The 26,387-nt window shown below is 39.8% G+C and overlaps 1 protein-coding gene across 1 annotated transcript; it reads right to left on the minus strand.

Moving 5' to 3' along the window:
- Positions 1-6,756: 6,756 nt before the first annotated feature.
- On the minus strand, positions 6,757-10,396 carry LOC142388753 (mRNA decay activator protein ZFP36L1). Its single transcript, XM_075474302.1, has 2 exons — positions 10,101-10,396; positions 6,757-9,578 (listed from the first exon to the last, which is right to left on the minus strand). Exons 1-2 carry the CDS (start codon positions 10,152-10,154, stop codon positions 8,379-8,381), a joined length of 1,254 nt encoding a protein of 417 aa, XP_075330417.1. The 5' UTR covers positions 10,155-10,396; the 3' UTR covers positions 6,757-8,378.
- Between the last annotated feature and the right edge of the window lie 15,991 nt (positions 10,397-26,387).

The raw sequence follows: 26,387 nt of genomic DNA on the forward strand, positions 1-26,387 counted from the left end.
GATGAACCTCAGAGAGGCATGATGGACCGTGTCAACCATGTACAGACGTTTAGCAGAAGCATTCATGTTTGGTAAAGAGCTGCCGTGTCATTGACTCACAAAGGCTCGTTTTTATTCACCTTCCAGATCAAGCAGCTGTTACGTGCAAGGCCCGGCTCATGCTGTGGATGCCGACCCCATCCCATTAGGGCAGAGCTCATCTCTGAATGTGCGGCAGACAGGACAGTGCACATGCAATCATTCATCACTCATCAAATCAAATTTATTTATATAGCACATTTCATGTACAAACAATTCAAAGAGCTTTACATAAAATAAAAGCATTGCAGCAGGGAGTGCAAGAAGCATCAAAAATACATAAAATAATATAAAGAGAAACAAATAAAATCATTTAAATGAATTTAAAAACAAGCAACAGTCCAGATAAATTCAAAGATATCGTGCAGATTTCATGCATAGACACATGAGAACAGAAATGTTTTTAACCTGGATTTAAAAATGTCTCCATTTGGTGAAAGTTTAATCTCCACTGGCAGTTTGTTCCACTTGTTGGCAGCATAACAGCTAAATGCTGCTTCTCCATGTTTAGTCTGGACTCTGGACTGGACCAGCTGACCTGAGTCCTTGGATCTAAGAGCTCTGCTGGCTTTATATTCTCTGAACAGATCACAGATTGTAAACCATCAGCAGACTTTTAAAATCTATTCTGTGACTGACTGGAAGCCAGAGTAAAGATGTTAAAGCTGCTGTGATGTGTTCAGATCTCTTAGTCCGGGTTAAAACTCCAGCAGCAGCGTTCTGGATGAGCTGCAGATGTTTAATGCTCTTTTTGGGAAGTCCAGTTAAAAGAGCGTTACAGTAATCGAGTCTACTGGAGATGAATGCATGGATGAGTTTCTCCTGGTCTTTTTGGGAGAGGAAACCTTTAATTCTGTTGATGTTTCTGAGGTGGTAAAAAGCTGCCTTGGTGACAGCTTTGATGTGGCTGCTGAAAGTCAGATCTGAGTCTATCAACACTCCGAGGTTACCAACTTGGTCAGTGATTGTAAGGGCCCGAGTCTCAAGATATTTACCAACGCTGTTCTCTTCTCTTTGCTACCAAACAGAATGATCTCAGTTTTGTCTTCATTTAATTGTAGAAAATTCTCTCTCATCCAGGTGTTTACTTCCTCCAGACACTGACACAGTACGTCTGCTGGGCTGCAGTCGTCCGGTGACAGAGACACATAAAGTTGTGTATTATCTGCATAACTGTGATAATTGATGTTAAAATTCTGCAATATCTGACCCAAAGGGAGCATATACAAGTTAAACAGAAGAGCTCCAAGAATTGACCCCTGGGGGACTCCACAAGTCATGGCCACTCGCTCAGATTCATAGCTGCCAATAGTAACAAAATAACTCCGGCCTTCTAAGTAGGACCTGAACCAGTTAAGGACCGCTCCAGAAAGTCCAACCCAGTTTTCCAGCCTGTGCAACAGGATTCTGTGATCTACAGTATCAAACGCAGCGCTGAGGTCCAACAGAACCAGGACTGAAACATTACCAGAATCAGTATTCAACCTGATGTCGTTTAACACTTTGACCGGAGCTGTTTCAGTGCTGTGATGACGTCTGAAGCCTGATTGAAAGTTATCAAGACTTCCACTTTCCTTCAGAAAGTCGTTGAGCTGGTTAAATACAACTTTCTCAATAATCTTGGATATAAAAGAGAGGTTAGAGACAGGTCTGTAGTTGTTCATCATAGAGGCGTCTAGAGTTCTCTTCTTTAGGAGTGGCTTAATGGCAGCTGTCTTTAGTGACTTGGGAAAAATGCCTGATGCCAGTGAGCTGTTAACTATTCGTAGGAGATCACTTTCTACTGAGGTAAAAACAGTTTTTAAAAAGTCGGATGGTATTATGTCCAGAGAACAAGTTGTTGATTTCAGATGCCGAACTGTTTCCTCTAGGATTTTTAAATTAACAATATTAAATTGTGACATAACGTCAGAGTTATTTCTAGGTTTTAGACACAGATTAGTTTTCTTGTTTGTCTGTGTTACGTGAATGTTTTGTCTAATTGTTTTGATTTTTTGGCTGAAAAAGTGGGCAAATTCGTTGCATTTCTCAGTGGAAAGGAGGTCTGGGTTTGACTGTTTAGGAGGATTTGTGAGTTTTTCAACCATAGCAAACAGAGTTCGAGAATTGTTGACATTCTTATTAATCATTTCAGATAAATGCAGCTGTCTGGCCTTGCACAGCTCATTGTTATAACTACGCAGGCTTTCTTTATATAGCTCATAGTGAATCTGAAGCTTTGTTTTCCTCCATTTACGTTCAGCTTTCCTGCATTCTCTTTTCAGATTTTTGACCGTAGTGGTGTTTCTCCATGGGGTTTTCTGTTTGATCAAGGTGCTCTTGATTCTTGTCGGTGCAACAGCTTCCATTACATTAAAAATTTTCAAGTTAAAATGATCCAGCATTCCTTCAACCGACTCTGCGCTCATTGTTGGTAACATAACTATGGCCTCCCTAAACTGAGCACTTGTTTTCTCATTGATATACCTCTTCTTAACTGAGAAACTAAAAGCAATACATCAACCTCAAATCTTGTCTGTCTTTCCTGGATTCCTGGATTTTTGGTCACTCAAACACAAGCGTCAAAAGGTTGTCAGTCACCACCAAAAAAGGGACAAAACAAATGGACTTTTAAAATAGGATAATTTGTCAATTCAATCTTGTTAAATGAAAAAGTCTTGAAAACAAATTGTTTTAAGTCGGATTTCATATGAAACAAGCTTTTTTTGACATTTGAAGAGGTTTTTAAGCTAATTTCAAGATCATTTTATCTCAAAAGTCCCAAATATCACATCTTATTTCATGAAATCTTGACAAGCTAATTTTCACTAGTTCCATTGGCAGATTTTTTTTGCTAATTTAAAGCAAAAACGTCTTGTATTTGTTGTTTTTCTTACTTATTTTTGGAGGGGCATTTTTTCCAGTGTACCTCTTTTCAGTTGAGCGGTGTTTATGATAAGACGGGAACTGCAGCACATCAACATGATGATGCAGAACTGTTGTAGTTCACAAAACTTCCACTAGATGTCAACACCTCACTTTTCCAGGTTTTTTGGGAAATTGGTCCAAGATTGTTGGTCCAAGATCTGCTGATTTAAATCTAGAATTCCAACTTTAGTGAAAAGGTCTTCACATTGTTAGGGAGGTGGGGCTTCATCCTTTTACTTACATCCATTGAATATGTGAAACTGTCTTTGTCAGTGTCTTAAATGTAACTGGATAACAGACTCAAACATTCTTTGATGCACGGGTGTGAGCTGTCCCTTTGTCTTCTCTCCTTCAATTCAGGTAAAAGGCCTGGAGTCGATTCCAATGTTGCATTTGCATTTGGAAGCTTTTGCTGCAATCAACATGAGCTCTCAAAGTGAATGAAACAGACCATCTTCATCCTGCAGAAACGGAACAAATCCAGTAGAGGGACAGCAGCAACATTCGGACTACGGAAGTTTGTTGTTTGATACAGCCAGAAACACACTGGTGAAGTATGACAAAGCCCTCGGTATTAACAGAAGGCAGCAGTGATCTTGTTACTATACACTGTGAAATGCTCCGTGTGCTCACCTGATGTCGTATTTACAGAATTCTGAAAAGTCTTTTGTGAAGGTTTGTTCAGATGCAGCTTTGCAAACCTAAGCTGTGCTGCCATGTTCTTTTTAGAGAGAAGAGGCTTTCTCCTGCAGCCCTTCCACACAAGCCATACCTGTTCAGTCTGTTTCTAACTGTGCTGTCATGAACTTTAACCTTTAACATGCTGACCGAGGCCTGCAGAGTCTGAGATGTAGCTCTTGGGTTTCTGACCTTGGGGTGACCTTGCTGGGACGTCCACTCCTGGGAAGATTGACAGCTGTCCTGAATGTTTTCCACCTGTGAATAATCTTTCTCTCTGTGGAATGATGGACTCCAGATAGTTTGGAAATTGCCTTATAACCCTTCCCAGGTTGATGGGCAGCAACAGCTGCCTCTCTAAGATCATTGCTGATGTCTTTCCTCCTTGGCATCGTGTTAACACACACCTAAATGCTCCAGGAAACTTTTGCTTTACTTACTGATGATCACTTAAAGAAGGGTATTTGATTAGCAGCACCTGGCTGCTACTTACCCTTTTAATTGATATGAAAGCAGTAAGGGTTCAGTTAGTTTCCATGCAATGCTTCTGCATTTGGCTGATGTGGTGTTGCTCATCTGACGTTTTGTTTACCTTAGTTTAAGACCTTGTAAGGACCAGATCATTTTGTAAATGTCCTGATACATAAAATATTTCAAATATAACACAGTGTAATTTCTTATTCACATAAAATAAAAACTTCTGTGTAGATTCGTAACACTTGATGCAAGCTTCACATTACATATTTTATTTTACTTATTTAAGTTTGGGGATAATTAAAGAGTCTTAAATAGTCTTAAAATTAAAGAGAATCAAATAAAGTTGTGTATCATCTGTATAACTGTGATAATTGATGTTAAAGTTCTGCAATATCTGACCCAAAGGGAGCATATACAAGTTAAACAGAAGAGGTCCAAGAATTGACCCCTGGGGGACTCCACAAGTCATGGCCACTCGCTCAGACTCATTGCTGCCAATTTCAACAAAATAACTCCGGCCTTCTAAGTAGGACCTGAACCAGTTAAGGACCGCTCCAGAAAGTCCAGCCCAGTTTTCCAGCCTGTGCAACAGGATTCTATGATCTACAGTATCAAACGCAGCGCTGAGGTCCAACAGAACCAGGACTGAAACATTATCAGAATCAGTATTCAACCTGAATACTGTGTGTGTGTGTGTTTGCAGCACCTAAATAACTGCATCGCAAACGTTGTGAGATGGAGGCCATCATCAGTTTTCGGTAGTATATATTTGTTTTATTTGTGTGGTGCGTGAGGGTGTTTGTCACATAATCAAGAGAGAGCTCTGCACACACTCCGACTCACCTCCCTGCAACGTCATCTCGACCCCATCTATTCCCCTTCTAAGCCGCCCGTTACCGAATAATTCTTCTTGTTCTCTCTAAGCCCGGCACAAACCCTTCCCTGCTGCTGAATTCTCCCAAAGCACTTTATCCACCCATTGCTACCCACACACAGGGAGGCCACCCCTCACCCTCTCTCCCAGGCTTATTCCAGTCCATTCCCATTGAGCCGCATTAGCATACAGATGTTAGACTGAAAAGGGAAAGCAGGCGCTCACAATGGGGCTGCATGACCAGGAGGGGTGGGAGGGGTCGAGGGGCTGCGCAGGCATGGCCCTTGGCCTTTTTGAGGTCTTACAGAAGCACACACATTCATGCGCACAAACACACACACACACACACACACACACACACACACACACATACACACACACAGCCATGGGTATTGAATGGTAAGTATCCATGGGGGTTGTGGGAGTCTGCTCCATCTTCCCTCTACTGTTATTCATTTACCACAGTGAAATCCTCGGCCTGCCCACAGCTGAATGCCAACACACACACAGGATCCTAACTGCCTCTTTTGGCCGTGATGGATGCAGAAAAAACTTTATTTCTTTTTCTCATCTTCTGATCATTTCAATTCAGACAACATCTCTAGATGTTCCCAGATGTTTAAGACGAGTACAGGAAAATGTGCATATATCATATAAAGAAACAAGTTCGGTTTCTTTTCTGTCATTCTTTAGTTTTTTTTACGCTTTTTGTTTTATAGTTGCATAATCATTTACATGTATAACACATTTCACGTATCTAAAGTTGGCATTTGGACAAAAACTAATCACACACACACCCACACCCTCAAAGGGGAGGACCTCAACTTCTGCTCCACTTTGTGTTAATAGATGGAAATCAGTCACAAGTATCTCAGTGTCCCATTGTGTGCTGGAAAGTCTTTGTTCGAGCATCTGTTGCCCAAACATTCTCCTCAGTGTCACTCACCCTAAATTGGTCTGTTCAGACGAGTTGCAACAAAACTCACTCCCCTTCCCACACAACACACACACAAAAACACAACGAAGGGAGGGTCGGGAGAATCCGTGAACGCTACTAAGAGAAAGAGTTGATCTTTGTTTCTTTTGTGTGCCGATGAGACGGAGATGATCGTAAAGGCTCCAGAAAGCAGAGGTTGCATTTTAAGAAGGTGCTTGTGGGAACACTTTGCCAAAATTAATGTTTTTCCATCACAAAAAAAAACGCTTTTAGGCGCTAATTAATGGCTGACCTGCGGCTCACATTTTACACAGAAAAAAAACGCGGATTTGTTGCAGTTACGACTTACGTAACACCAAACTGAACCAAAGTTTCCACTGCAGTCGCTTTAACACACCTCCAGATGTCAAACGTTTACCCCTCCCATCATATACTGAAAACCCTGCCAGCTTTGTCTTATTTACGGCACCGTGCTGAAGTCTTGATCCAGCCATCGTTTCTTTGTATTTCCTTCCAAGCAGACAGACTTTATTGTAATCTTTGTGGTCTGAAGCAACAGTTCTGCATCGGCTGCTTCTTCACTCATCTTAGTCTGCTTCTTGTTCCTGAACAGCTTCAGAAGAATGTGCTTTTTTCCACTTATGAATCATCCATGCTGTTTGTTTCTTCTCCTTTGTAGGATTTATAACGTTGATCTTGAAACACGCTCGATCTCACGACTGCTATGCAACAAAAGTCTAAATCAGAGTCAAAACTGAGCTCTTATTTTTCCAAAACTTTTATTTTTGTAATAAAGATGCACATATATATATATTAAGATAAAGAGCAAGGTTATCGATATAACCGCTGGAATGTAAACAATAGATGCACTTAAATTATGTAAAACTTAGAACACAATATTAAACAACAACAATATAGGTTTTGCTTTAAGATGAAAATAAATAGGACTTTAAGTTAACAAAAGTAAAAAAAACAATAAAAAAAAACATCTTGCTGCCAAGTCAACGATAAGCTACAGCAACAAGAAGCATCCCTGGCCTCGTCGGGACAGGTGGAGTCGATTTCATGAGAAAAACAATCAAGAAAACCTGCCTGATTTCATTTGAGCTCGGGTGATTTCACCTGCCACTTAAGAGTCAGCCAGCGAGCCAAAAACACACAAAACAAACACATTGTCATGGAGCCAACTCTGACAAATCAAATCAACTGTACAATATTTTCAAGGAAAGACGATACAGATAGGCAGGAGCTACTCTTTCACCACCACGTTGCTTCATAAAAAAAACTCGTTACAGTCAGGAGGAGTGAGGCTCGCCGGAGAGGAGAGCAGACTCCCTGTGAGCTCACACCTGCAGCCAGTCATCCAGATGTTCGACAATCTGCCAGCGGCGTGAAAACCCAGGAAGTCTTGATTTCCGCCAGGCCCATTAGCCAATAAGGCAACATTAATACAGAATGCCAAAATGTTTGTCTTCCTCCCTCCCTCTCCTCTCCTCTCCACAAGCCTTCTTAAAGCTACCAGTTTACATGAACCAAGCAGATGGTAGACGCAAATAACTCCTTGTTAAAGCGTAATTTCTCTGGCCCCTTTAAAAAAAATGCAAACAAACACAGTCACAAATAAAAACAAAATAAAAACCATACCAAAAAAAAAGCAATAAATAGGTATAAAAAGTGTTAAGCTAGTAATAATCGTAACACTGTATATAACCTGTCGTGGCTAAAGCTAGGGTTAACAGTATGAGTAGGTTAGGAGAACTCTAACATTAGCTTTGGTAACTAGAGTCAGTGGGTTGCCTACACATGTGCTATTTAAGTTTGGCTGGATCCTTGCCAGGCAGCTAAAATGGCTGCCAATTACAATCACGTGGCCACAGCCATACAACCAATCAATTAATCAATCAGTGACAGCATACAGTTATCCATCTTGAGTGAGAAAGACCTTGGTTTGAGACCTAAATATGACTGGAGATGTGCCGCAAGCTGGCATTGTAGAAGTCTTGAAATGCAAACGTCTCTCTTGTTGGTTGGCAGCACACCAGTCGTAAAGGGCAAACAGCAGGAATATCAAAGTATGTCTGTAATCAGGGAACAGGAAGCTCTCAGACAGAACCTTCCACCCTCTTAAACATGGGTATACAACAGTATACAGCAGTAACAATGGCATAAAAAGAAAAAGCCTACAAATCAATGAAAGAAAACAGAAAAAGAAGTCAGCTAAAACTGGACGAACACTGAGCAGCACTACAACTGCTTTGGGTGAGAAATGCAATATGCACAAAGATTAGTACGTTTACTTGGCTGGATTTAGGAAGGAAGCGAAAACCTAAAGTTTTAAATCCTTTGCAACTAGCACTGTCTAGATTCATCAGATCAGATCAGACTTTCTATCCCTGAATAAACTCAGCCCTACAGTAAAACCCTTCCCTATTCATCTGAGACAGAGAGGCGGCTAAAGATGGGCAGACGTCGGCCCTCGAAGCTCGGGGACTCTGAGCCGCTGGAGGAGGAGCTGAGGGAGCAGGAGGACGTGTAGCCCTCCTCGGAGAGGGAGTCGGCCGAGGAGCAGCGCTGGAGGCCGGGCCGGCTGCTCAAAGAGGCGGGCAGCTGCTGGGGGAGGTGGTACGCCATGTTTTTGGAGGTGAAGTTGGACGTGGGACACCTGCTGCTGCTGGTGGAGTCGGCTGCAGCATAGAAGCGCAGAGCTGAGTCCCCGCAGTCCCCGACGCCAGAGAAAGGGTAGTGGCAGTGCTTCAGGGCTCCCGGTTCGGGAAAGAGAGGCGAGAGGAGTTCGGGGCTCCCTGTGGAGGAAGGAGGAGGGCTGACGGAGGAGGCCCGGGTGAAGAGGAAGGAGGAGGGCTGCAGCTCTTCCACCGGTTGGAAGGTGTGGGGAGAGGAGAAGCCTGCGAAGCTGAGGCTGTGCCGCAGCAGGGGAGGCCTCAGCTTCTGCTTCTGAGGGGGCGCCGCTGCGTTGGCGGCCTGGAGCTCGTCAGCGTTGTGGATGAAGTGGCAGCGGGCGCCGTACGGGCAGAAGCCTATGGTGTGGAAGGTACGGCACGGCTCCGTCTTGTACTTCGGGTGCCTGCTGAGGCCCCTCAGCTCGTCCATGCCATGAGCGAACTGGCACTTGGCGCCGTACTTGCAGACGCCGCTTTCCTCAAAGGTGCGGCACAGCTCTGTCTTGTACCGGGTGGATATGTGAGGCGGTGGCACCGCTGGCCTGGAGGAAGAGGGGGAGGCGGTGGAGCCGAGAGAGGTGTTGCTGATGCACAGGCCTGGAGGGGGGAGCAGCAGTGGCGGGGACACGTTCGACATTTTGTCCTCCAAATGACCGACATTCCCCTCGATCATGCTGACCGAGCGGTCGACTCTGAAGGGGATGTGGCTGAGCGAGGAGCGGGGAAACTGGCCATCCCGGCTCCACTGCTGGTTGGCGGCCAGGCTGAGGCCCCAGCACGCGGACTCTATCGCCTCGGTGCCGCCGCTGCTGCTGTTGAACTTGGAGTTGGGGAGGGTCACGGGGCAGAGAGAATGGCGTCTCTGGAAGCCGAGAACTCTTTGACTGTGCTGCTGCTGCTGCTGCAGGCTGGTGGATGGGCCATCTGTCGCGTCCAGGCCCCGAAAATTCTGTTTCACCAGAGAGAAGAAAATATGTGAACTCCATGTTTCCAACTGAAAAGGGAATTAAAACCTGCAGAATAACAGACGTCACCTTGAAAATAAGCTTGAGGACTCTTGAAGAAGTTGGAAAATCTACATTAAATTACGTTTTGTAGTGTAATGTCATCAATTTCCACATAAAAAGAACAAAATTCTTCTTTTCAACCAAATCAAAAAATTCTTGAGGCCAATTACAGCCAAACTTCCAAAGAACCTAACATGTAAAACTGTTCTCAGATCTGCATTCAATACAAAATTTCCCTTATTTAATCCTTAATTCTTCTCAAAAATAAGTTGCAAATTAACCACTTATAGCAAAAATGGGTTATATAAGTTGATCAAAAAAACAATAATAAGACTTTAAAACTTAGTTTTGTAACTTTTCATTGCTTCATTATTTCTACCCAAGTGGATAAGCTTAAGCTGATCACACAGGACACAGACTGTCGGCTGCTAAAGGAATAAAAAAGTTTCAAACTTGATTGTTACCTTGCAGAACTCCTCATCCAGCTCCAGGAAAGGTGTTAGAAAGTCAGAGGGCATGATTCCCTGCACCGTCCTCGCTGAGTAAAGGAGCCGAAGGTTTGTTCCCACAGTGGAGGAAGGCTGGGGAGGACACAACTTTCTTAAAATGAAGATGAAACGGTTAATCTGTTTTGGGGGGGCGGTAAACTTAGATTCTTTTTACAGTTTAGTTCTCGTTCCAGCGGTGTGGAGTTGTTTAGGGACGAAGAAGAAAAGTGTAGCCAAGTCCGTGGAGAAGGAGTCAGAGTTGAGAAACGTGTGTCCAGGAGGAAAGTTCCTCAACCATCTGCTGGAATCTGTTTAAATAGCTGGGAAAACCCACCCATGGGCGCCCCCCCGCCTGCCCGTGTGCTTCAGGGGGCAGGCCACAGAGCATGTGTGTGTTAATGTGCGTTAATGTGTGTCTGTGTTCGGGGGGGGGTGGGGTCCTGCATTGTAAATGTGTGCTAGGGGGCAGGGTGGGCCCAGCCAGAGGAGGAGGAGGCTGAATGAAGCTACTTTTCTACCCATTCATGACCCAATCCTTAAAGGAGCATTCTTCCTCTTTAACAGGCCGCCCCGACTTTGTTTTGGCTCAATATAGCAGAAGAGCCGGTGACACGTCCTGCAAATTCCAAACAGTCTCTGTCATTTGGGGAGATTAAAATCACCTTTAAAAGTTTAGAAAACACTTTAAAAATGCCTCAGCTCAAACTGAAAATTGGAAGGAAAACTTCCACATGGTTTCATTTTGAATGGTGATTCGCGTTTTCTTTTCTTTTTAAATGAACGTTTGTGATCTGACTTCACCAGGATCCGTTAGTACGTGAATACAAGAGGTAACATTTGCTAAAAAAAAAACTTTTTAGGATGCCATTCTCCCCAGTCTGCTTTAAAAGCACACACACTGGGGTGTTGAAACAAGCTTTTGTGCTTTTTCTGTGTCATTATGATTAAGCATCTGTTATGGATCTCAAACCTTTTCAGTCTGATACATTTGATGGTTTCACAACTGGCCCAGACCAACCGTCGAGAACAAAATAAAGCACAAACAACGATGAGTTAGTCTCCATTTGTGGAGCTTTTGGGCTTCCACACACTGGAAAAAATCTAAATCTTACCGAGTATATTTGTCTCATTGAGTATCTCATTACACTTAATATAAGACACAATTGCCTAACAAGTACCATTTCAGCCAGATATGGGGGCTTGTTTTAATACAATACATCTGGAATATCTTGTTAAGTGAAAAAGTCTTGAAAACAAATTGTTTTGAGTCATATTTCACATAAAAAAAGCTTTTTTTTTTCATTTGAAGAGGTTTTTAAGCAAATTTCAAGATCACTTTTAACTCAAAAGTCCTAAATATCACATCTTATTATTAAGAAATCTTGACAAGCCGATTTTCACTAGTTCCATTGGGAGATTTTTTGCTTATTTCAAGCAAAAACGTCTTTTATTTGTTTTTTTTCTTACTTATTTTTGGAGGGGCATTTTTTCCAGTGGATGCGCGTGTCCGTTTGTCTGCTTCAGCCCAAAGTTTATTTGACATGAAGCTCTGAAATAACCCACAGGTAAAAACGGAGTGTGAATATTTCAACAAGACATAGATCAAGATTTCTGGAAATACTAAAGTCCGAAAAGTGAGGAAAGCAAGAGCTGCTAATATCATCACCGTCAACATTAAAACCATTTCATGTTCACATCTTTAAGAGATAAGAGCCAGTGTGTGAGTGGTGACTCAGTAACTCATTTTCACAGTTTGCTGTGTTGAAATGCAAATTCAGGTCAGTAGTAATGATTCAAAGCCTACCGAATAAGCCCGTTGATGCCTCCTGAATAATTCAAAATTCAGAAGGTCAAAAGATTGCCTTCAACTTAGGCTCGTGATTGTACTCCCGAGTTTTACAAGACAATGAAAGTCACAGAAGGTGTCACCTGCTTAAGGTGTCGAGCTGTTGATAAATGTCCGCAGTTCAGAGGCCTCAACATGAAAGTAGGTTTTAGTTTTGTGTGCTGAAAAGTTGTAAATGACACGATTCTTCTGTATTCACGGTCGCTTTAGAAGATTATTTCGGACAACATTAACGGTTCCTTCATTCTGTTAAAGTTAAGGTTGCTCACAGCTTCATTCAGCACGGGAAAAAATGCCCCTCCAAAAATAGGTAAGAAAAACAACAAATAAAAGACGTTTTTGCTTGAAATAAGCAAAATAAATCTGCCAATGGAACTAGTGAACATCGGCTTGTCAAGATTTCTTGAAATAAGATGTGATATTTAGGACTTTTGAGATAAAAGTGATCTGGAAATTAGCTTAAAAACCTCAAATGTAAAAAAAAAGCTTGTTTCATATGAAATCCGACTCAAAACAACTTCGCACTTCGGTCTACACAGCAGGCAGTGATACGAAGGGAGAGAAAATAGGGCCAAGAGATTGTGAGGTCTGACTTTTTCCTGGAGAACGATTTTGTGATGCAAATGTATTACTCTTTTGAACGCATATTGTTTTGAGAAGCAAAGCGCTTTATTTTTTAAACCCCAGCCAACTAGCCGGACTACTTTTGTCGACACCAAAACTCGGCTGGAACTCTGCTCACAGGACGCAGCAGGGGGTAAGAAGATGTTCAGAAATGATGTTGCTGATATGGGATGTCATACAGCTTCATATCAAAAGAGGCGAACTATCCCTTTAAGAGGATGGTATTTAAAATAAATAAGAAGCAGGGTTGCTCAGGTGAGAGGTGCCACAGAAAGTTTCACAGGTGAGGATTCAAATACACACAGATTCGCCACCAGTTGACCAGCAGACTGAAGTCAGCGGTTATCTTTTGTGGCTGCTTGAGCAAAGATGAGGTCGTTTCCAACTGTTTTCCATCAAAGAGTAAAAAGGCAATCTAAAAAAAACAAGGGTGTGACTGCATGTTGTTGTTATATGTGAGCAAGATTTCCCTAAATTTGCTCCCAGTGCAGTCAGATATCTGATGTTTGGATTGTTTGGACGCTGAGATGTGAGTGACAGCTCAGAGACAAACAGACGTGTCTTATCACAACGTCTCACTGATACAATTCGTTACTGTTGCGCGCGTGTGTGTACGGGGTTAAAAACTGTAAAACAGTGTGGTTTCCTCTCTGCGGCTCGATGATTTTGTAACAGGCTTTTCTTTTATTTCCTTGTTTCTGCCTCTTTCCTTTGTTACCCTCTTCTGAATCAGTTACCCCCCCCCCCCTCTCTTTGGTGATGTGGTCTGGCCTTCTGAGTGACACAGCAACTGAATCTGTTTTTACGTATAAACCAACGTAACTGTCTGTGGCTTTCTTGTGTAGCTGCCTGCTGTGCCATTATGGTGCTTAAACCAATAACCTATAACGTGAGCAGAGGGATAAAGTAAGAAGTTAATGGACTCACAGCTGACATCCAGTTTTCTTCCTATACACATTAAGTGATTCCTTGTAGAGTTTAGCTTCTTTGAACTGGTTCCTGATGGGTATTATGTTCAAATAGCAGCGCACTTTTTTCCCCAAATCTCTCAACGCACATTAAAGTGCCACAAGTAGCTATAAAGAGGAGTGCAGTGCCTCTCTCCTCCCTTGGCTCAGCTGGCCAGACTTGGTGTGAATTGAGTGCAAATGTCAGATCATCTACTTCAGTTACAGACGATGGTCGCTGCAGATTCCCACCCTTCTGATTCTGAGGGGATCCCTGATGCAATCTGTCCATTCAACATGCATTTCGGGTAAATTTAAGTTTTATTTAACAGTGCATCAGATGCATTATGGACTAAAACATACTTGTAGGCACAGAACTGTTTAGCAAGATTACCTTATAAGAACTGTTTTGCTTTTTCTATGAGATCAGAAGTTATTCTTATCTTTACTTCTACTTTAATGCATTACAGACAGTGTGACTTTGTGCAAACACATCTTAGGTACTGAACGGAGTCATTGTTGTCACATTTTTTTGTTTCAGAGTTCTCCAACATTCACTGTTGGGGACAGGTCAGGCCTGCAGGCAGGCCGGTCCAGCACCCGTACCCTCATCTTCCTCAGCCGTGCCTCTGGAAAGTGTGCAGAATGTGCTTTTACATGGTCTGCTTGAACAGTGCACGGATGTCCCTGGATAAGATGTGGTCTTGAAGGCAGCACATGTGAAACATATATGAAAACACATAAAAACACATGAAAACACATAAAAACACATAAAAACACATGAAAACACATAAAAACACATGAAAACACATGAAAACACATAAAAACACATGAAAACACATAAAAACACATAAAAACACATGAAAACACATAAAAACACATGAAAACACATAAAAACACATGAAAACACATAAAAACACATAAAAACACATGAAAACACATAAAAACACATGAAAACACATAAAACACGTAAAAACACATAAAAACATGTAAAAACACATAAAAGCACACGAAAACATATGAAAAAGGAAAACACATAAAAACATGTAAAAACACATAAAAGCACACGAAAACATATGAAAAAGGAAAACACATAAAAACACGTAAAAACACATAAAAACACATAAAAACACGTAAAAACATGTAAAAACACGTAAAAACACATGAAAACACGTAAAAACACATGAAAACACGTAAAAACACATAAAAACATGTAAAAACACATAAAAACACATAAAAGCACGTAAAAACACATAAAAACACGTAAAAACACACGAAAACATATGAAAAAGGAAAACACATGAACAACACATAAAAACACGTAAAAACATGTAAAAACACGTAAAAACACATAAAAACACATGAAAACACGTAAAAACACATGAAAACACGTAAACACACATAAAAACATGTAAAAACATGTAAAAACACGTAAAAACACATAAAAACACATGAAAACACGTAGACACATAAAAACACATGAAAACACGTAAAAACACATAAAAACACATGAAAACACGTAAAAACACATGAAAACACGTAAAAACACATAAAAACACATGAAAACACGTAAAAACACATGAAAACACGTAAACACACATAAAAACATGTAAAAACATGTAAAAACACGTAAAAACACGTAAAAACACATGAAAACACGTAGACACATAAAAACACATAAAAGCACGTAAAAACACATAAAAACACATAAAAACACATAAAAGCACGTAAAAACACATAAAAACACATAAAAACACATGAAAACACATAAAAACACATGAAAACACATAAAACACGTAAAAACACATAAAAACATGTAAAAACACATAAAAGCACACGAAAACATATGAAAAAGGAAAACACATAAAAACACGTAAAAACACATAAAAACACATAAAAACACGTAAAAACATGTAAAAACACGTAAAAACACATGAAAACACGTAAAAACACATGAAAACACGTAAAAACACATAAAAACATGTAAAAACACATAAAAACACATAAAAGCACGTAAAAACACATAAAAACACGTAAAAACACACGAAAACATATGAAAAAGGAAAACACATGAACAACACATAAAAACACGTAAAAACATGTAAAAACACGTAAAAACACATAAAAACACATGAAAACACGTAAAAACACATGAAAACACGTAAACACACATAAAAACATGTAAAAACATGTAAAAACACGTAAAAACACATAAAAACACATGAAAACACGTAGACACATAAAAACACATGAAAACACGTAAAAACACATAAAAACACATGAAAACACGTAAAAACACATGAAAACACGTAAAAACACATAAAAACACATGAAAACACGTAAAAACACATGAAAACACGTAAACACACATAAAAACATGTAAAAACATGTAAAAACACGTAAAAACACGTAAAAACACATGAAAACACGTAGACACATAAAAACACATAAAAGCACGTAAAAACACATAAAAACACATAAAAACACATAAAAGCACGTAAAAACACATAAAAACACATAAAAGCACGTAAAAACACATAAAAACACATAAAAGCACGTAAAAACACATAAAAACACGTAAAAACACATAAAAACACATAAAAGCACGTAAAAACACATGAAAACACGTAAACACACATAAAAACATGTAAAAACATGTAAAAACACGTAAAAACACATAAAAACACATGAAAACACGTAAAAACACATGAAAACACGTAAAAACACATAAAAACACATAAAAACACATAAAAACATGTAAAATCACGTAAAAACACATAAAAACACATGAAAACACATAAAAAATAAAACAAAGTGTGCAGAATGGGCTTTTACATGGTCTGCTTGAACAGTGCACGGACGTCCCAGGAACAGATGTGGTCCTGAAGCAGCACATGTGGCTGTCAAACCTCAGTGAGATTTTCTGCATCAATGCGGCCATCACAGAAGTGGAAATGAGCTTTGCTCATTGGGGCCCTGATCCAAGCCCATCCCATCCCAGAGGCTGGATGCTCCTTTGGCTCTTTGCTGCATTTCTTCCAACAAAGCTCTGAAACACTGATGGCTCTGAGCACAGCACACGTTTCCATGGTGACGCTCCATCCCAGACCCCTCCAAGCCCAGAGAAGTGGACGCCGCCTCTGGACCAGGCTAACATCAGGCTTCTTCTCTGCACAGTAAAGGATGAATGGGGTGAATTTCCATTTTCTGTTCGGGCCAGTCGATGAGCCAGGCTTTCTTCTTCTGTGTGCTGTGAGCTGTAACTGTGTGACGCTGTCCAGGCGCTATGCTCCACTTTCAAAAGTGCACAAAAACAAAGGAAGGTGTGAAATTTATCAGCATTCCCCTCCCAATCAAACCGACTTCCCCAGAGTGTCCTGGTGTGAAAGCGCCCTCAAAGACTCAGCCTTTCATGGATGCTGCTTTAGGACCAAATCATTATTAAAATCACCTGATTAAAATAACTTCATCATGATTATTACTCAGTTTTACTTCATCCTAATCCCAACTGTTGAATGTGTCGCTGGCCTTGAATTGCAGAAATTAATGTATATTATAGGGCTGGGCGAGTTAACTCATTATTATCGCGTTAACTCGTTAATTATTTAACGGCGATAAATATTTTATTGCGCATTAACGCAGGTTTTATTATTTATTTTACTATTTTAAAAGTCTGCTGCTCACAGGCTTTTATTTTGTAAAATAAATAAATAAAAGAAAGTACACTGGAAAAAATCTAAATCTTACCAAGTATATTTTTCTCATTGAGTATCTCATTACACTTAATATCAGACACAACTGCCTAACAAGGGCTATTTCAGCCAGATATAAGGACTTGTTTTAATACAATACATCTGGAATATCTTGTTAAGTGAAAAAGTCTTGAAAACAAATTGTTTTGAGTCATATTTCACATGAAACAAGCTTTTTTTTTTCATTTGAAGAGGTTTTTAAGCTAATTTCAAGATCACTTTTAACTCAAAAGTCCCAAATATCACATCTTATTTCAAGAAATCTTGACAAGCCGATTTTCACTAGTTCCATTGGCAGATTTATTGCTTATTTCAAGCAAAAACGTGTTGTATTTGTTGTTTTTTTACTTATTTTTGTAGGGGCATTTTTTCCAGTGTAATCGGTGGATCCACCAAACATGGAGAAGGGTACGGAACTTTTACTCTGCCATTTTCATGTTAAAGTTCTTCCAGACGGCGGAGTCGACAGAACCAAAGTCATCTGTAAACACTGCCAAGTTGAATTGTCTTCTCAGCGTAGTAGTTCCAGTCTAAAATATCACTTAAAGGCAAAACACACAACTGATAGCAGCAAGTCATTCAAGGAAACAGACAGTGGAGCGAGGCTTCTACATAAAAACTACAGAAAGATGCTGATGTTAAAAGTGTGTTTGCACAACAAATGTTATGGCACTTTCATTCATATGGCAGCACATTTAAAATAAAGCTAAATGCTAAAAGCTATACACTACTTTTGGATTCATTTTTGGATTCTGCGTACAAATGCGATTAATCGTGATTAATCAGAGAAATCATGTGATTAATTAGATTAAACATTTTAATTGTAGCCCAGCCCTAATATTAACATTTTAAATAAAGCTGACAAGAGAAAACATACTATATATGAGATATATAACATGTACTATATTTGGGTTTGGAGAAATTAAATGGAAAAATCCCATTTCTGTTATTTAACTAGTATTTTCCACACTGACAACCTTTTATTTTGCACCGTTCTGCTTTGTACAGAGGAACAGAAGCTGCCTTTTAATATTGTTGCTGTTGTTTTGACACCTTAATGTTGTTAAAACCTTTACTTTGTGTTTTCAGATGGTGAAAAACCATCAGATGGTGTATAATTTGATGAAAGAAACATTTTAATTATGTCTGTGTTGATAGAATTGGTTACAGATGCACTTCATGAGACCAAAAAGATCCCAAATCACCTCATCAACTACATAGTAACTGAGAAAGATTAATTTAATTAGGTTAGAGGAGATGGTTAGACACATTCATGAAAACATTCATTTTCCTACCATCAGATGGTTTTCTGAAGGTTTGGCTGTGAAATGCCTTGTCAGTTAGCAGTGGTTTGGGTGGAGACGAGGGTGGAGGGAGGGGCAGCTTTATAGAGACTGATACAACAGTAGCATAGTGTGGGGTTGTTAAGTTTTATGGTTTATGTTGACAACAGAAACAAAGAAGAAGCTGTAACTTCTGTTGGTTAACATGGCTGGCAGGATGCTCATGTGGGATCTGCATCATTAAAATGTAAACTGGTTCTGTTCGTAAAGACTGTGGAGCTGGTTTTCTGTTAAGAATCCCTCAGAATAAGGAGATAAATGTCTGGATTTAAAAAACAAAATGCATGCAGTTTAATTAATTTTTTCCACTTTTAGATTGTGTGCTCTCATAAAGCATAAACACAGAGTTTCTCTCACCCTCACAAACACACTCTCTCACACAGACACACATGCACAACAAGCATGGTAAAGGGCCCCCTGTCTGAGCTTGTCTTGGCCTCTTTGTTGATGCCAGCATGACAAGAGTTCCATTGTCCAAAAGCTTCTCCATATGTTCCCATATACACCACAGAGAAGCATTCTGGGCAGAATAAGCACACAGGATCCGCTCTAACTGTCTTCTGTGGCTTAATTGAGGGCAAGAGCTCATTCTTAGCCTCACATGGCTGTGCTGCAGTCAGTTGCCCTCAGCAGTTAAACAATTAAGGACTAAAATTAGGTCATTTGATACTACAGGTTTATGTATTCTAATTAAACATTTCATGACCCATGACCCTAAGCTACTGCGGAGAAGAAGCTATTTAAAATCATTAATTACACTTATTGTAACTGGATCAATTTACAATAGAAATTGAACATAGATCTAAAGATCTAAGGGGAAAGAAATATTCTGGGGTTCTACTCAGCATAATCCTACTTAAATACATGTCAGGCTGTGTTTGGATTGTGCAGTTGTTCACTCACTCACTCTATTTTGCTATTTTGAGGGATTGCAAGTGGACAAGAGTGGCCAGCTGCTGATTCATTTTGAACGTTAGTCGAATGCAGCAAAGCTTTATAATCATGATATCTGTTGTGTGACAAAGTTAGGGAAATGTAAATGTACTTTATTTATACAGCCCTTTACAGACAATCCTTACGGTGTACCAAAGTGCTTTACAGCAGGTAATAAATAAAGAGAAGAATCGTTCACCTGCACAACCATTGACTGCAGCTGTAACTGTATCATAATCTTGATTATATTAACAATAGGGCTGGGCGAGTTGACTCGTTATTATCGCGTTAACTCGTTAAGTATTTAACGCCGATAAATATTTTATCGCGCATTAACGCAGGTTTTATTATTGTAAAAGTCTGTTGAATGCATCACATTCACACAGTTACAGCAAACACCACGAAGCATGGAGTAATAAAATAAAGATAAACTAGCAGGTAACATCACCGCTACAGGTGTGAAGCTAACGGAGCTAACCGGCGCTACTTCCTGTTTTACTTGTTTCAAAATAAAAGCATGTATTTCAAAATAAATTGGAAAAAAAAACTCCTGCATCTACAGCCAAGTTGAATTGTCTTCTCAGCGTAGTAGTTCCAGTCTAAAATATCACTTAAAGGCAAAACACACAACTGATAGCAGCAAGTCATTCAAGGAAACAGACAGTGGAGCGAGGCTTCTACATAAAAACTACAGAAAGATGCTGATGTTAAAAGTGTGTTTGCACAACAAATGTTATGGCACTTTCATTCATATGGCAGCACATTTAAAATAAAGCTAAATGCTAGAAGCTATACACTACTTTTGGATTCATTTTTGGATTTTGCGTACAAATGCGATTAATCGCGATTAATTAGGGAAATCATGTGATTAATAAGATTAAAGATTTTAATCGTTGCCCAGCCCTAATTAACAACTAATATTATCCACAGGAAGCAATTCAATATGTCAGGTGGACAAACACAAACAGATAAATATTTTGGGAGTTGAATTGCTAATGCATGTACAAACTGGCCTTGGTATGGGACGCATGTTTCATTACACAGAAGATTACTCAGCCATCACAGAAGTGGCCATCACAGAAGAAGCCGATAAATAATAATTACAAGAGATAGTGTGCATCGTCAAATATATAGTGCATACAAAAATGTACAGAGCTGTAATGCTGTCCAACAACAACTATTTAACTGTTTAATTGTTTTGATGTGTGACATAATAGGTAAACTGGAAAAGGTAGAACATAGTATGAAGCAACAAACATCATCAGCATTCATTCAACAAGTTTTGATATTGATTCTGAAATGACAGCTTCAGCAGAAAATATCAGGGCTATAGTGGACATGAAAACTGTTATAATGTCCAAACTGTGAGCAGTCTGTGTCACCAGTGGGACGATGGCTGTAAAAATGTGTATTCACTGACGTCTTTGCATCGATCACATCCTCTTTGATGAAGTGTTGTCCTTAAAGAAGAAGGTGATGGGTTGTTTACTTTTCAAATAAAAACAATTCATGCTTTTAGTATTCATCCTGATCTCCTCCCTGCCTGCACATTGTCATGGAAGTCGGCTCTTTAAGGTATTTAAGGTCGTTAAGTGACTCATTTTCAAGACCACATCCCATTGTTGCAGCCTGCTGTGCTTGTTTGCATTACAGAAATTTGCTCCCACTTTTATACCTCCATTGATTTGGGTTCCTTCCTTCCTTCCTTCCTTCCTTCCTTCCTTCCTTCCTTCCTTTTATTTTCTTTCCTTAAATTTCTATTAAGGAAAGAACTTGAAGGCTGTTGGAGGTATGGGATCCTAGGATTGTAATATACTTTAGTTTCCTTTTCAGACCTTGTTTGGTTAGATTTAGGCATTAAAAAAACGAGTGGTTAGGGTTAGGAAAACATCATCAACTAGATTTCTGAGTGAATAAACATGCAAATGCTGCAGTTAATCTTCTGGAAGTTTTTCTGCGAGGAAGCCCGTGTTTGTGGTCGGTAAAAGTTGCTTCTCCCGAGACACGTATGCTGCTTTCTGTTCAGATACATGTGGCATTGATATAAAACAAAAACAGCCTCATCCCATGTCCTTGACATGCTGCAAACAAACATTTTTACTGCACACTTTCTGCATGACACCCTCAAACATTCTAACAGTCAACATAAGGCAGAATTTTGTAATCCTCTTTTTTAACTGTTAAAACATCAAATAAGAAAAACTAAAATTATAAGAAAATAACTCCTGAGATTGTGGGAAAATTGCTATTATATGCTGCTTACTTTTCTCTTTTTGTAAGCAGGGAATGAACTCTCTGACATTAACAGTACCATGCTCGTGCTAATAAAACAAAGAGCTCTTTAATCTACTTTTAAGCTGTTGATTTATGGTCCGTTCTTAGGTGCCAGGAAATATCTGCAGCCCCGATATGAGGAAAACTGTTAAAACGGTGGATTGAAATGAAAAGCCATCGAGATTGATGATGGCTTCAGTTGAGAAATTAACATGTTGGTGAGGCTAAGGAATGGATGGGGTCCCAGCACTATTGGTGACTGTTAGACAGGAGTTGATAAATCACTGTACATGGAAGACATTTCCTTTTTGTTTTTGGTCTGGTTCCAATAAACAACCCAGCCTCCTCACTCATAGCCTTCGGAAAGTGTTTTTAATTCACCAATACCCCTGATATAGATAATCAGACAGATGTCCAAAACATCAATGACACTTCAGTGCACAAGTTTATTATAAATCCACGTGGGAAACAACAGCTGAATAATATTAAAGGCATAAAATATGATCAGTGGAACTGTTCAGCATTATGTTTTATTCCTGAAGGCAGTGATACTCACTATTTCTTTCACAAGAGCCACATTGGCAGAGCAAAATCAAGGGAAGAGCCACTTTTACGACAACATACTAAAGTCCCCTTTTGCAAATATGCATTTCTACATATAAAACATCCCGCAAAAAAAGAAACAACACAGCCAATAAATTTTCAATTAAGACCACATTTGCTTTAATACTGGGATGAGCTGAAGCTGGCGTGCATGTCCTCGACTTTCTTCATGTTGTATATGTAGTTTTGTTGTAATCATAGTGAGACATTCAGGATGAGCATGGTTTTTGTGCTGGTTTTTGTGCTGGTTTTTGCCCTTTTTTAGTTAAAAACTGATCCATTGTGCCTGCATCTCGCGCTGGCTAAAGGAGCTAGCGTGCTCTGCGGTCAAATGTGAGGTGGTTTAAGCGGGCTGCGTTGCCAGGTTTAACAATGCCCCCTTTAGGAAACACCATTGAGGCCTTAATTAATACTTAATAAAAATACTTCATACAACAAAAACGCAAACTTAATAATTATACTTAATACTGTGCAGTATTCGCTATATGTTATTTGAAAAAATGTATTGTTATTGTTACCATATTGTTATAAGCTACTACGCGAGTGCGAGCCGCCAATTAAAGCTTGAGGACCCGCGCAATGAGTATCTCTGCTTAAGGGATGCTTTTTTTGTCTTGTTTTATGCTCATCACTTTTGTTTGCAATATTTTGAACATCAAACTTTTTAAGCAGCAAATTCAGTTTAGTGTTTTATTACAGATTAAGGACTTAATATCCATTCTGTCCTTGCCTCTTTTTGAACATATAAAAAGAATCTGCTGAACACGTCGATGCTGCTCAAGTCAACCAACGATGTTTTTCATGCCTCTGACAAAGATTATGGAAACATTCAGTTCATATATTTTGTAAAGAAAGTTATGGAATCACCTTGATAATTATAAGTCTAAACATGCAAATGAGTCTGCAGTTAAAACAGAGCGCTTGCAAAGGAGCTGTTGCACCTGGCTGGTTGACAGGAAACTTGGTCACAACAAGAGAGCCACAAACTTTTTTGTGCTTTAGGTTTTTGTCTCCCTGGGACCCAGGAGCCTCACCTCAGACCTAGTTTTCTTAAGCTGGGTAACACAGTTTGCTTGTTTAATTTTTCTTTTGATACATTCGGTGTCTCCTGTACCTGAGGCAGCGAAGTTGCCCCACAGCGTCATCAAACCTTTATGGTTTTACTAGGGCTGGGCGAGTTAACTCGTTAATTATTTAACGCCGATAAATATTTTATCACCATTTCAGCCAGATATAGGGACTTGTTTTAATACAATACATCTTGAATATCTTGTTAAATCAAATCAAATCAAATCAAATCAAATCAAATTTATTTGTAGCACATTTCATGTACAAACAGTTCAAAGTGCTTTTCATAAAATAAAAGCATTGCAGCAGGGAGTGCAAGAAGCATTAAAAATACATAAAAGAATATAAAGAGAAACAAATAAAAATCATTTAAATGAATTTAAAAACAGGCAACAGTCTAGATAAGTTCAAAGATATCGTGCAGATTTCATGCATAGACACATGAGAACAGAAATGTCTTTAACCTGGATTTAAAAATGTCTCCATTTGGTGAAAGTTTAATCTCCACTGGCAGTTTGTTCCACTTGTTGGCAGCATAACAGCTAAATGCTGCTTCTCCATGTTTAGTCTGGACTCTGGACTGGACCAGCTGACCTGAGTCCTTGGATCTAAGAGCTCTGCTGGCTTTATATTCTCTGAACAGATCACAGATTGTAAACCATCAGCAGGCTTTTAAAATCTATTCTGTGACCGACTGGAAGCCAGTGTAAAGATTTTAAAGCTGCTGTGATGTGTTCAGATCTCTTAGTCCGGGTTAAAACTCCAGCAGCAGCGTTCTGGATGAGCTGCAGATGTTTAATGCTCTTTTTGGGAAGTCCAGTTAAAAGAGCGTTACAGTGATGGAGTCTGCTGGAGATGAATGCATGGATGAGTTTCTCCTGGTCAGTTTGGGAGAGGAAACCTTTAATTCTGTTGATGTTTCTGAGGTGGTAAAAAGCTGCCTTGGTGACAGCTTTGATGTGGCTGCTGAAAGTGAAAAAGTGAAAAAGTCTTGAAAACATCTTGTTTTGAGTCATATTTCACATGAAACAAGCTTTTTTTTTCATTTGAAGAGGTTTTTAAGCTAATTTCAAGATCACTTTTAACTCAAAAGTCCTAAATATCACATTTTATTTAAAAAAATCTTGACAAGCTGATTTTCACTAGTTCCATTGGCAGATTTTTTGCTTATTTCAAGCAAAAATGTCTTGTATTTGTTGTTTTTTTAACTTATTTTTGGAGGGGCATTTTTTTCCAGTGTAATCGGTGGATCCACCAAACATGGAGAAGGGTACGGAACTTTTACTCGGCCGTTTTCATTTTAAAGTTCTTCCAGACGGCGGAGTCGACAGAACCAAAGTCATCTGTAAACACTGCCAAGTTGAATTGTCTTCTCAGCGTAGTAGTTCCAGTCTAAAATATCACTTAAAGGCAAAACACACAACTGATAGCAGCAAGTCATTCAAGGAAACAGACAGTGGAGCGAGGCTTCTACATAAAAACTACAGAAAGATGCTGATGTTAAAAGTGTGTTTGCACAACAAATGTTATGGCACTTTCATTCATATGGCAGCACATTTAAAATAACACTAAATGCTAAAAGCTATACGCTACTTTTGAATTCATTTTTGGATTCTGCGTACAAATGCGATTAATCGTGATTAATCAGGGTAATCATGTGATTAATTAGATTAAACATTTTAATTATTGCCCAGCCCTAGTTTTTACCCAAAATGGGCACATTTACATTATCCGTGAAGCAGGCCGTGTTTTTGTGCCCTCTTTGGCTGAGTGTGCAGAATAAAACCACCTTTAGAGACTGCTTCAGGCCACAGACGAATCCCACAGTGCCATGTTTTTCAAGCATCAAACAGTTCTGACTGTGGAACCTGTGGAAGGTTTCACCGTTGGGTTTCTTTTGGATTCTTATTATACCAAATGTATGATGCTCCCAGACAGCTTTCTCATCTTCATCAGCGTTAGAAAGGAGCTTCAATAAACTGGCAATTTACGAAATATCTGAAATATATTTATGTCTGACGATACTTTAGATTCTGTGTTTACACGTTAGCGGTGCCAACGATTCTAACCAGATCTGCGCAAAGAAAATGCAAACTTTTTAAAAGTAATCAGTGAAGCGTTACACTGTTAGTGGAGTTTCTTTTCATAAAGTGAAACAGTTTCACCAATTAAAGCTAATGTAGCTCATATCTGCAGGAAACTTCAGTAGAGTTTGATGCTCCTTCTGCTCAGAAAAAAACACATTAATCTTCTTTGTGTTCCTTTTTTTTTCTCCTCTGATCCTCCGACGGGCCCAAACGGCTCCTTGAATATTTTCTATTGACCAACTGCACTTGACCCCCACCCTGAACAGACACAGCCGCTGCATCACAGCGCCCTTTCATCCCACTCTCTCTTTCTTACCCAAGAAGGAATCCCTGACTTCCCCTCTTCGGCACACTCTTGAGGAGGTAAGCTGCAGCTGGTCCTGCTTCCTGGAAGAATATCATCCCTAAAGAAAGATTAAGTGTGTGTTTGTGTGTGTGTGTGTGCGTGTGTGTGTGTGTGTGTGTGTGTGTGTGTGTGTGTGTGTTCGGGGGCAGGGCGGTGAGGGAACAGAGTGTTAACCGCGTCCACAGGATTATGTTTTGACAAAGGACTGGACCCCCTGCTGCAGTAATTTTCCCGCCAGTCCGTTTCCTGTTTCCTAGAATCTGGCAACGTGTCTCACACACACACACACACACGCACACACACACACACACACACACACACACACACACACACACAGACACACACACACACACAGGCCATTCGGTGCCAGCTGCTTGCTATGATGCAACAGCATACTGACCAGCAAGCCCTCAGGGCATCTGGATAATAAAGACTTCCTT

This window comes from Odontesthes bonariensis, chromosome 9, assembly GCF_027942865.1.
Source record: "Odontesthes bonariensis isolate fOdoBon6 chromosome 9, fOdoBon6.hap1, whole genome shotgun sequence".
NCBI classification, from domain to species: Eukaryota; Metazoa; Chordata; class Actinopteri; order Atheriniformes; family Atherinopsidae; genus Odontesthes; species Odontesthes bonariensis.

What these genes read in the sequence shown, in the direction of transcription:
- LOC142388753 (XM_075474302.1), bottom strand. Translation starts at nt 10,154, where the DNA reads ATGCCCTCTGACTTTCTAACACCTTTCCTGGAGCTGGATGAGGAGTTC. An exon ending in TGGATGAGGAGTTCTGCAAG is followed by an intron (nt 9,579 to 10,100) that starts GTAACAATCAAG and finishes CTGGTGAAACAG; the next exon opens with AATTTTCGGGGCCTGGACGC.